The sequence below is a fragment of the Mya arenaria genome, chromosome 5 (genome assembly GCF_026914265.1).
Source record: "Mya arenaria isolate MELC-2E11 chromosome 5, ASM2691426v1".
Lineage (NCBI taxonomy): Eukaryota > Metazoa > Mollusca > Bivalvia > Myida > Myidae > Mya > Mya arenaria.
Genome location: NC_069126.1, coordinates 10,094,878 through 10,107,531, shown reverse-complemented (window position 1 = coordinate 10,107,531; position 12,654 = coordinate 10,094,878). Strand labels below are relative to the sequence as shown.

Genomic DNA, 12,654 nt, shown 5'->3' with positions numbered 1-12,654 from the left:
CGGCATAACATAAGGCCACACTCTCGCTTAAGAGTGATTAATACAATGTTGTTATAACTTGTTTCACAATCGTTGTACAACTATCCAGTTAAAACATTTACCAAGAACTCTCTCCCCTAGGCCACCTAGCTCCATATAAGCGGTGTTAAAGGCGTTCTTGAATAGCCCGTCCATTGGACGTTCCTGTCCGTCCATGATGTAAGTGGAGCACCTGTCCAGGATCCTCTCGGGAGCCCCCTTCATTACCAGGATACAGCGAGGGTCGTTTGGATCCTCAGTCTCGTGGACGGACACCTGGTCGAAGAATTGAGTTCTTTGTATTGAGAACTTATGTTATCAATGATAAGGTAGCGCGAATTAATTGGTACGACCTCAAGTACCAATGGTGTCAATCAAAAGTCTTAGTACGAAATCATTGTCACATGGACAAATGCTGTCAATAAACAGTCTTGGCTTGAATGTATTGGTATTACCACGCTTAGCAATGTCTGTATAGGCACGGCCACGCTTATCAATGATATATATTAGTACAGCCAGGCTTGTCAATGATATTTATTGGTACAGCCTGGCTTATCAATGATATCTATTGGTACAGCCAGGCTTATCAATGATATTTATTTGTACGGCCACGCTTATCAATGCTATTTATTGGTACAGCCAGGCTTATCAATGATATTTATTGGTACAGCCTGGCTTATCAATGATATGCATTGGTACAGCCAGGCTTATCAATGATATTTATTTGTACGGCCACGCTTATCAATGATATATATTGGTACAGCCAGGCTTATCAATGATATTTATTGGTACAGCCTGGCTTATCAATGATATTTATTGGTACAGCCAGGCTTATCAATGATATTTATTTGTATGGCCACGCTTATCAAAGATATTTATTGGTACAGTCCGGCTTATCAATGATATTTATTGGTACGGCCACGCTTATCAATGATATGCATTGGTACAGCCACGCTCATTAATGATATTTATTGGTACGGCCACGCCTATTAATGATATTTATTGGTACGGCCACGCTTATTAATAATATTTATTGGTAAGGCCACGCTTATTTATAATATTTATAGGTACGGCCACGCTCATTAATGATATTTATTCGTACGGCCACGCTTATTAATGATATTTATTGGTACAGCCAGGCTTATCAATGATATTTATTGGTACGGCCACGCTTATTAATGATATTTATTGGTACGGACACGCTTATCAATGCTGTCAATAAACAGTCTTAGCACGAACTAATTGGTACGGCCATGCTCACCAATGCTGTCAATACACAGTCGCAATCAAACTGAATCTTTGTGCTTCAGAATTTCCTCTTCTTGATTTTTGGCTACCATATTTATCCCAGTTATTCCATGCAATCTGGATTCTATTTGTTTTACATGGTCAAATCAAATAGTCTGCGAGCGTTCTACTCAAGATGTACCAGAACGTCGCGTGACAATGTTCTTTTCCTCAAATCTTTTTGTTTTAAAATCAATGTTCTTCGGAATAAATTCCTGATAATTATGTAAATTAAAGACGTCTTTCTACATACCAATCGGAAAAAGGAATAAAAGTCAGAAAAATAAGATGGCGTCCTTGAGTCGTTATCAACTTAAAAGCTGATAACATCGGAAACAATCAGAACAAATGGATGTTTTTGACGATGTTTGTTATATTTCACGATTACGAAAATCTAATTTATTACTGCATTCTCTAGGATCGAATTTCTCGCAAAATAAATCATTGTTTTGATTAAATTCTAGAATACATTTAACTTAATGCATGGAACAGAGTTCCTTTGCGAGCAAAAACTACTCACAAAGAAATGTTTAAACTAGTAGTAATGGTTCTTTAACTTCAATGGTAAATGAAACTCTGTCAACACCCGCAGACGATGACATATCAATACTTATAAACTATGTGAAGCAAACCTGAAACTTGTTAGACGAGTTGAATGGTATCTCGCAAATCTTTCTGTTCCTCTTTCTGTAATCAGTCACGTGACCAATGGAAAGCTCAACACATTTCAGCAAGGCGGACTCTGATGCGTCTCCATTGCATTCTCTGAAAGAGAAAGACAATATGAATGTTTCCTGGAAACCATTATATTTTTCTCATTAAAAAGGTATAATTTATGATCATTAGGAGCCGGGAATGTTAATGTCATATGCAAACAATATTTCTCATTTGAATAAAACACATAGTTTCAATAACAAAGAAGCATTAACGGCTAAATGCCAAACGGCCATAACCATTAACACTGTTCACTTAACGTTAAATTTCTAGTGTTTATTTCCTGCGAAGATATCAGGTTTTCAATTATGAGCCTTGGTCGTTTTGTGTGGAAACAAACTTAATGAAAATGTCTGAGTTTAAAATGAAATCACGGACGATGATGAAGAGCGGTTTCCGGTTTAACCTTCAAGGAAATGGCAAACCTTTTAAGACAATTTAAAAACTATTGTATCATTGATGGTTTAAAAGGGTTTCCTGTTTATAAGGATAAACCAAGTGCAACACAAAGAATAACGCAATGCAACCAACTGAATAATACAATGAACGCTACAGGGAAAACTCCAGTTGCAACCAAATGAAGAATACAATGAACGCTACAGGGAAGGTCCAGTTGCAACCAAATGAATAATACAATGAACGCTACAGGAAAACACCCAGTTGCAACAAAATGAAGAATACAATGAACGCTACAGGGAAACCCCCAGTTGCAACAAAATGAAGAATACAATGAACGCTACAGGGAAACCCCCAGTTGCAACAAAATGAAGAATACAATGAACGCTACAGGGAAACCCCCAGTTGCAACAAAATGAATAATACAATGAACACTACAGGAAAACACCCAGTTGCAACAAAATGAAGAATACAATGAACGCTACAGGGAAACCCCAGTTGCAACCAAATGAAGAATATAATGAACGCTACAGGAAAACACCCAGTTGCAACAAAATGAAGAATACAATGAACACTACAGGGAAAGACCCAGTTGCAACAAAATGAAGAATACAATGGACGCTACAGGGAAACCCCAGTTGCAACCAAATGAAGAATACAATGAACGCTACAGGGAAACCCCAGTTGCAACAAAATAAAGAATACAATGAACGCTACAGGGAAACCCCCAGTTGCAACAAAATGAAGAATACAATGAACGCTACAGGGAAACCCCAGTTGCAACCAAATGAAGAATACAATGAACGCTACAGGGAAACCCCAGTTGCAACAAAATAAAGAATACAATGAACGCTACAGGGAAACCCCCAGTTGCAACCAAATGAAGAATACAATGAACACTACAGGGAAACTCCAGTTGCAACCAAATGAAGAATACAATGAACGCTACAGGGGGAGCCCCAGTTGCGGCCAACTTAATAATACAATGCACGCTACAGGGAAACCCCAGTTGCAGCCAACTTAATAATACAATGCACGCTACAGGGAAACCCCAGTTGCAACCAAATGAAGACTACAATGAACGCTACAGGGGGAGCCCCAGTTGCAACCAAATGAAGAATACAATGAACGCTACAGGGAAACCCACAGTTGCAACCAAATGAAGAATACAATGAACGCTACAGGGAAACCCCAGTTGCAACCAAATGAAGAATACAATGAACGCTACAGGGAAACCCCAGTTGCAACCAAATGAAGAATACAGTGAACGCTACAGGGAAACCCCAGTTGCAACCAAATGAAGAATACAATGAACGCTACAGGGAAACCCCAGTTGCAACCAAATGAAGAATATAATGAACGCTACAGGAAAACACCCAGTTGCAACAAAATGAAGAATACAATGAACACTACAGGGAAAGACCCAGTTGCAACAAAATGAAGAATACAATGGACGCTACAGGGAAACCCCAGTTGCAACCAAATGAAGAATACAATGAACGCTACAGGAAAACACCCAGTTGCAACAAAATGAAGAATACAATGAACACTACAGGGAAAGACCCAGTTGCAACAAAATGAAGAATACAATGGACGCTACAGGGAAACCCAAGTTGCAACCAAATGAAGAATACAATGAACGATACAGGGAAACCCCAGTTGCAACAAAATAAAGAATACAATGAACGCTATAGGAAAACCCCCAGTTGCAACCAAATGAAGAATACAATGAACACTACAGGGAAACTCCAGTTGCAACCAAATGAAGAATACAATGAACGCTACAGGGGGAGCCCCAGTTGCGGCCAACTTAATAATACAATGCACGCTACAGGGAAACCCCAGTTGCGGCCAACTTAATAATACAATGCACGCTACAGGGAAACCCCAGTTGCAACCAAATGAAGAATACAATGAACGCTACAGGGGGAGCCCCAGTTGCAACCAAATGAAGAATACAATGAACGCTACAGGGAAACCCACAGTTGCAACCAAATGAAGAATACAATGAACGCTACAGGGAAACCCCAGTTGCAACCAAATGAAGAATACAATGAACGCTACAGGGAAACCCCAGTTGCAACCAAATGAAGAATACAATGAACGCTACAGGGAAACCCCAGTTGCAACCAAATGAAGAATACAGTGAACGCTACAGGGAAGGTCCAGTTGCAACCAAATGAATAATACAATGAACGTTACAGGAAACCCCAGTTGCAACCAAATGAAGAATACAATGAACGTTACAGGAAACCCCAGTTGCAACCAAATGAAGAATACAGTGAACGCTACAGGAAACCCCAGTTGCAACCAAATGAAGAATACAGTGAACGCTACAGGAAATCCCAGTTGCAACCAAATGATGAATACAGTGAACGCTACAGGAAACCCCAGTTGCAACCAAATGAAGAATACAATGAACGTTACAGGAAACCCCAGTTGCAACCAAATGAAGAATACAATGAACGTTACAGGAAACCCCAGTTGCAACCAAATGAATAATACAATGAACGTTACAGGAAACCCCAGTTGCAACCAAATGAAGAATACAATGAACGTTACAGGAAACCCCAGTTGCAACCAAATGAAGAATACAATGAACGTTACAGGAAACCCCAGTTGCAACCAAATGAATAATACAATGAACGTTACAGGAAACCCCAGTTGCAACCAAATGAATAATACAATGAACGTTACAGGAAACCCCAGTTGCAACCAAATGAAGAATACAGTGAACGCTACAGGGAAACCCCAGTTGCAACCAAATGAAGAATACAGTGGTAACTACAGGGAAACCCCAGTTGCAACCAAATGAAGAATACAGTGGTAACTACAGGGAAACCCCAGTTGCAACCAAATGAAGAATACAGTGGTAACTACAGGGAAACCCCAGTTACCAGCATTTAAACAATGGTCCTGTTCAACGGTATACATATCAATGCCTTAAAGACGATTATTGGTAGGCTAACGACGTCACTTGTCGACACACACGGATAACAGATACATTAAAACATGAAATGCTGAATCAAAAATTAATAAAAATGCAAGCATTCAAACCAACGTTACCTTTTAAGGACAGGGACTTCCTCTTCTCCGGATTTGAACTCCGCCCTGTTACACAACATGGCGCAGCGGGAAAGTGCGACCCAGGAGAGGTCAGACCGACTGTAGGTGCAATCTTGAAGAGGGAGTAAGATCGGTAAATCGGATATTAACTTCAATTAACAATCAATCAATCAAACATATTTACACACGCTATGTAGTTGTTAATTTGAATTAGTGCATGCATTGTAAGACAACTTGTACATTTATTGCGTTTCGAACGGGATTATTTCTTTGCCATTAAATATTTAGTTGATTGGAATAGTTATCTAATCTTTTTAAAGGGCGTTGAAGTACATAAAAAGTATGGATTATTCCCAATATTATACATTCGAAACACCCCGCCAATTTTAGTCAGTAAAATTTTAAATAAAAGTTTTAATTAACTTAAGTGTTTTAACGTATATCGTGTATAACTAAGTCTTAATTGATTGTCATTTAAGTGTATAAATGTATAAATAATAATGATTCCCAAGAGTAGAGTCATTAAGTTTAACTGCTAAATTGAAATCACCACAAGATCTACTTGCAGCGTACTTTATAAAGCTTTCTGACATTTTAACGGTTCATATACATCTGACGTTGTTTTCGATGGAAGATGGCTGAGGTGCTCCGAATGTGAATTATAAAAAACCCTGATAAAAATGGGATAAATGAGCATTCCTCGTGCAAAGTACAAAATAGTGGTTACTTCATTCCCACCGAGATGGTCGTATGGTATTCCTTTAGTGCACTTCAAGCATGCTCAGGTGTGTGTTTGTGTATTAAATATGGAAATGTATGTAAACTGTTTGTTAACATAATACGTCTAGCGGCCGTTTGTAAATTTTATTTCAACAAAATAAAATAAATGAATAGGTGTTCAATAAATATTCGATGTTGAATAAACATTTTAATTACGTAAATCATATATTTAGATAATTCATTTAAATGTGCGAAATCATTAAACACGATCAACAATGTGTTACATGCTAAACAAGAAACAAAAATGTGGTATTCACCCTAGCCTTTCCTTTTCGGAAAGACGTCAATACATTAGTGTTTGAATATACCTTACCGTCTCTGCTTATGAAGCAATAAATAGATGAAGTGGTATATGTCAATTGACGAAACTTAGACTAGTATCTTCCCACTATCTGGATGCGTTGCAATGCCCCAATTCATAAATGAACGTTTTCACATTGCACTAACATCGATGGATTAACACGTTCTATTTAGTGTTGAGTTATGTGAACCACGCGAGCTGATCAAATTAGAGTTCCCGCAAAGAAAGGTTTCGCCGGCAATAACAGTAAGACGAATAATGTTAAGATACAAATGCATGTACGTCATGTCATCAATGCAAAATGATGGCAATTGGTGTAATTTCCATGGTAACTGGAGCTGGAATAATTTGCGTGAACACCTACTTGTTTGATCATCGCTAGTATCCGCCTCCAATATTCGGCCATCAAACCACATGTGGGCGACAGTCATTCTGTTCTGTGTGAGTGTGCCGGTCTTGTCGGAGCAGATGGTCGAGGTAGAACCCAGTGTCTCCACAGCTTCCAAGTTCTTCACCAGGCAGTTCTTCTTTGCCATTCGCTTAGCGGTCAGTGTCAGACACACCTTAAAATAATCATTGTCAAATTAGGCACTGTTATGGAGGTAACGACTGGGTTGTTGTTCTTTGTCATACAATTCGCCGTCAGGGTAAGGAACACATCAAAAATGGGTTTGGGAATCGCAAATGTACTGTCAGAGTTAATTAAAATTAGCAATAAATCTATACACATTGTACAAAATGTAACTGTTTTATTATTATAAATAGGAAGGATTATCTAAAAATTGTATTTAATTGGAACAAACCAAAGCTTTAACAAGTTTTATACAATTGTGTAGCTGTTTTTATATGTAAATGTAGCGGATCTTACCGTTACTGTTGCCAGTAGGCCCTCGGGTACATTGGCAACAATGATGCCAATGAGGAAAATAACAGCGTCGAGCCAATGGTAACCGAGAATAATAGCAATGAGGAAAAACGTCAAACCAAGAAAGACAGCGACGCCGGTAATCAGGTTGATAAAATGGGCAATTTCCTTGGCAATAGGCGTGTCACCGACTTCAAGTCCAGAGGCCAGGTTGGCAATTCTGCCCACAACAGTACGGTCACCAGTCCGGATGACAACACCACGGCAAGTACCTAAATTATAAGTTATCATTATTTTCTTAAAATGTCCTACAGATCGAGGGAATATTTCAATACCTGCAATGATGTGTTACTGTAAATGACAAAATTGTCCTTTAAAGGATCTAGACACCAGATGGTCCCAAATTCGGCAAATATAGTATTTTATCTAAACAAGCCTGGAATTGTTAAAACAAGCTAGTATGTGGACGACAATATATCAATTTACATGATTTAGAAAGTAAACGCAACAATCATTTCGCATGTCAGCTGAGTTGCCCCGTTTAAAACAGCGCAGAATGGTTTCCCCGTTTGAAAATACCGCGGAATGTATTTTCCGAACACCTTTCAAGTCACGTGATCGTTTCACACACTAAGCGGCCAATACGCGTTTTAGCAAACTCGCTGTCATTTTGAGCAGTGTTTATCTCTTTCAAAGTTTTCTATCGACCAATTTCATCAACGATGTTAATCAGTCTGGCTCTGTGTCTACGTTGTTTCGCAGCAATTTCCGCTTCCCTTCACTGTCCGTCTCTTTTGGAAGCCAAGAAGTGTGTATATTTAACATGTCGAATTCATGATAAGTGTCGAAAAATATATAGACTTTTTTAAGTTACAGAGACTTCCTTGGCAGATAAACCCAGTCAATTTCGAATTGGAAAAATAAGCTAAAACTGCAAAAGATAAATGTTTTATGTAAGTTTTTTTCTTGCAATTGTATCATCTGGTGTATAGTCCCTTTAATACCTATGTATTGGATGTTACACCTATTTTTGTAATAATTCGAATGTGCTGCTCCATTTTCTTTACTATATTTCATGAAATTCTTACCCTCGACTGCATTGGTTGAGAAGAATGCGAGGTTTCTGGTTTCCAGGGGATTCTCGCTGGTGAATTCTGCACTTCTCGACTGAGGCTCCGATTCTCCCGTCAATGACGAGTTGTCAACCTATTTAATGTGAATCATTCGATAAAGAAAATAACCAGGTGTGTCGTGACCAGTCAAAAGGAAAATAAACATTAAACGTGACAGCAGATTTATTCTGTCAATAATGGTTTTTCAAAAAAGGTCTGCTTTTTATCCTTAAGTATTGATATTCATAGGAATATTTTATCAGGGAACCGGCTTGTAAATAAATAACTTTAAGAATATTGGTCCAGGCAATTATTAAAATTGTTATATATCTTCAGGACTGTTTGGAAAAGTGTATCGTGATAATAAATGAAGGCAAAACAGTCGCATAATTATAAAACTGAGGTTTCCACAATGAAAAGTGGGTGGGTAAGACCAAAAAATAAAAAGGTTAAGCACATTTCTGGTTTATTTCGTTTTGACCAACAGCAGTATAGCATACATTATTTGCAACATGTTTGGGTATAATAAGGAGATAATCAAATTTTATGAAAGTAGCTTTTATCAGATTTCCCCAAAAAAGCTTTTGCATTTTTTTCGGAAGCCTTTGCCAATATAAATATGTCTTATGATTTCTTGGTGGTATATTTTCAAATAAAAATGATATTCAATAAAATAATGAAACATATTTATAACAAAAATGCCGATGTCATTCTTACAAAAGACGCAATTACCATATAGTCACAATACATTTTTGATTGGCTAGTCTTGAATACTTTGCATGAAGACTTCTCAGAAGAAAAACAATGGGATGGAGTTCTAACACCTAGAATTTTCATTAAAAAACTAATAAAATGAAAATTTGCAACATTTTATGTTTTGATCCTTCAAACCAACTTTTGCCTGTTGAAATGCCCTTAATAAAAACAGGTCAGTAAGGGTTACATTCAACTAATTGTTTTACCTTAAATCCATGGGAGGAAATCACTCTGATATCGGCCGGAAGTCTGTCCCCAAACTTCACTTCCACAATATCCCCGACAACCATTTCGGATACCTTAACGTCTTTCTTCTGACCACTACGGATTACTAAACCGTACTAGAACACAAGGAAACGGTGATTAGACTTAAATTCAAACTTTACATCCTCAATATCATCAACGACCATATCCTGGCCACTACGGATAACTTTACTGTACAGAATATATAGAAGAAAAATTCCAGTAAATGGTAAAATAAACACCTATCGCTCATGTGTTCTTCATATGGCTTTTAATCCTTCTGCACACCTCCAATTACAAGGCCAAACTCAACCACACTATAAAGGGTTCCATGTTCTAATATGTAGTAACATGTATCAAACATAAATATTGCGATCAAAAATACATTGAAAACTACAGGGACAAGTAAATAATACGAAACATGTTCAGAGTTAGCCTTAAACTTCACCAATATTTATGCGAAAAGCTACAGAAACAAGCTCCGTAGCAAAAAGTTTAAACATAAACCCGGTTTAATGGCACTGGGTAAACGCCACAGACAGAACATAAAATCACAGACAAGAAACGTGGAAGAATAGCACAAAACTCCACAAGCAGCACAGTGCATACATACTATATTTATAAAAAAAACTAGGTATGTTTATCAAGGATTGTTAGGTACCGCCTTGGAACTGTCAGTAAAATGTAAATTTACTGGGGGTTTAAACCAGTTTAAGTGCACAAACCTCACTCTTATCCCAATAATCCTAAATACAGATAAAACGAAAAAGGTAAATCTTATCAAAGTAACTCGAACCCCAAGCCGGATAACATGGTTTCCACCCCCCTCGCGCAACATCGTGCCAACGAGGCTGTTAGATGCAATGTTGGTATAACTTGTTTCCCAATCATTGTAAAAGAAGTAAGTGTAAAGTAAAGCCCCGTAAGCCCGTGCGTACAACATGACTCAAGAAACACCCATTAAACCAAGGGGCTGTATTCAATATAGTAGCTATCCTTTTCCTTGAACTCCATTCAGCTTATTGATCAATTAATTTTCCTACACATCAAAACCACCAAGCTTGTTTCTGTAGCTTTTCGTATAAATATTTATTCCTTCTAATATGTTGATTGAATACGTGCACAGGCCGGAAAAATGAGTCATAACATTCAGCATCCTTACCAATGGTGTGAGAAAACTCACCAAAAATGAGAACAATTATTAAACAAGAACCTTCGGGGGAACACTGTACATGTTCAATTATACATGTATAAAGCAAACCAACCTGAGGGACCATGTTCTTGAATGAGTCCATGATTCTGGAGGATTTGGCTTCCTGGTAGTAGGAGAAACAGCCTGTCACAACCACCACGGCTGTCAGCACAACGCCAAGATACAACTGAAAATAACAACATATTGGACAAGTTAGAGAAAGGATGTGAATGATATCGAGAGAAAGGCTTTGATATTTTTATGTATTTGATAAAAAAAATAGTGTTTTTTGTTCGGACTTGTGACACTTGGTTCGGGCTAGTGGTTTTTCGAGATTACTCGACTGTGAGACCAGGATATGCTTATTTGCATATAATCAAGTACATCAACGTAGGAACGCACTTCCGCCTACAGCGGAACGTTACACTAGTACTTAAAAATGAATGCGAAAACTATTCAGTAAGTTGTCAAATGTATCTATCTGATATTTAATTAAATAATATTTTAATGCATTAATGTAAATACAATGTAACAATCAATACACCATGAACAGGTTAACAACACATAATTTGAGACAAATAATTAAATATCAAACATGCAAAGGGATTTTGGCCTTGAGTTATACCAACATCAGTTAGGACCCTCTCCCCAAATATCAAATTAGTTACCAAGTAAAGGTGTGTGTTTTTAAAGTGAAATAGTAATGTTTGAATCAAAGAATATTTTTTATCTGTTAAAAATATGTATGAAAGGGAAATATTGAAATAGATAGGTAAAGAAGAAGGCTGCTGCTTCTGTTTTACTTAAAACGATTGGTAGTTTTGAATGAAACATTGAACTTCTCTGAAGAAACAGACAGGTTGATCGTCGGAAAGGATAGAACCGAAAATGTTATTTAGCAGAGCACAATGGCTGGAAGTGGCTTGTGTTTCTAAAAAGATATATTTGTTGCTCTGTGAATATTGTACAACGGAAGAAGAAATGTTCAACATCTTCGATTACTTTACAATGTGTACATAACGGCGAGTCTCCAACGTGATTGTAAAACAAGTCCGAAATCATATCCCTACAGCTGTTTCTTAGTCTTGCATGACATACAGAAAAGCGACGTTCTCCACTAAGATTTAAAGACGGTACACCGGTTTGTTTGAACTTATTTTTAACTTAGGCTCGAAAGAGTTGGTGATTGCCTTATATTAATATCAAGCGAATTCCTTTTATAACAAAGATGATGGTAACGTTGTGCGGTTGTATATTTTTAAACGTCTAATCATTATTACAAAGTTTTCATTGTTTCTCAAATTATAAGGATTAAAATCGTTCACGATAGTCAAAGCCATCCTATTTCCGTAATAAGTCTAGCAAACGATACTGAACGTTTGCGTCTGGTTACAATTCGTGCAGCTTCGTATTGGAGTTTTTCTAATGTTTCCTTATCATATAATGAACTATTATTCCAGACTTTTGAGGCGTATTCAAGAATTGGTCGAAGGTAGGAAACATATATTGCATCAAGGGTTTTATGATGCAATATATATTTCAGGAGAAAGCATGTATATATTTCTCTAACAGAACTAATAATATTGTCTATATTGTGATGCCAAGTACCATCAGCACCCAGTATTACGGGCGCATAGTACTACAGGAATTTATCAAACAAAAATGATGGTTGCTGCTGGTTTTTAAGTGAGCAGAAAATAGCCTCTGATTTTGAAGGTTTGAATTGTACCAGCCATTGCTTAGACCATTACGAGATTTTCTGTAAATCTGAATTAATAGTAGTGTCCATGTAATTGGTGCTACTTAATGAAACTGCAAGCGAGCTATCATCTGCAAAAGCCTAGTCAAAGATGTTAGGGCCTCAGCAATATCTTTAACGTGAATAAGGTAAAGCAGTGGACCTAAAACGGAACCTTGTGGGACC

At 37.5% G+C, this 12,654-nt stretch overlaps 1 protein-coding gene across 1 annotated transcript in view; it reads right to left on the bottom strand.

Moving 5' to 3' along the window:
• The window catches only part of LOC128234150 (sodium/potassium-transporting ATPase subunit alpha-like), a 33,653-nt gene that overhangs the window by 6,608 nt on the left and 14,391 nt on the right, over positions 1 to 12,654 (bottom strand). Inside the window, exons 4-11 of the mRNA XM_052948188.1 lie at positions 10,804 to 10,917; positions 9,502 to 9,636; positions 8,516 to 8,633; positions 7,431 to 7,699; positions 6,927 to 7,125; positions 5,482 to 5,593; positions 1,938 to 2,070; positions 102 to 294 (exon numbers count right to left, since the gene is read on the bottom strand). Coding sequence (XP_052804148.1) covers positions 102 to 294; positions 1,938 to 2,070; positions 5,482 to 5,593; positions 6,927 to 7,125; positions 7,431 to 7,699; positions 8,516 to 8,633; positions 9,502 to 9,636; positions 10,804 to 10,917 — 1,273 coding nt within the window. The remainder of the gene's footprint in view (positions 1 to 101; positions 295 to 1,937; positions 2,071 to 5,481; positions 5,594 to 6,926; positions 7,126 to 7,430; positions 7,700 to 8,515; positions 8,634 to 9,501; positions 9,637 to 10,803; positions 10,918 to 12,654) is intronic.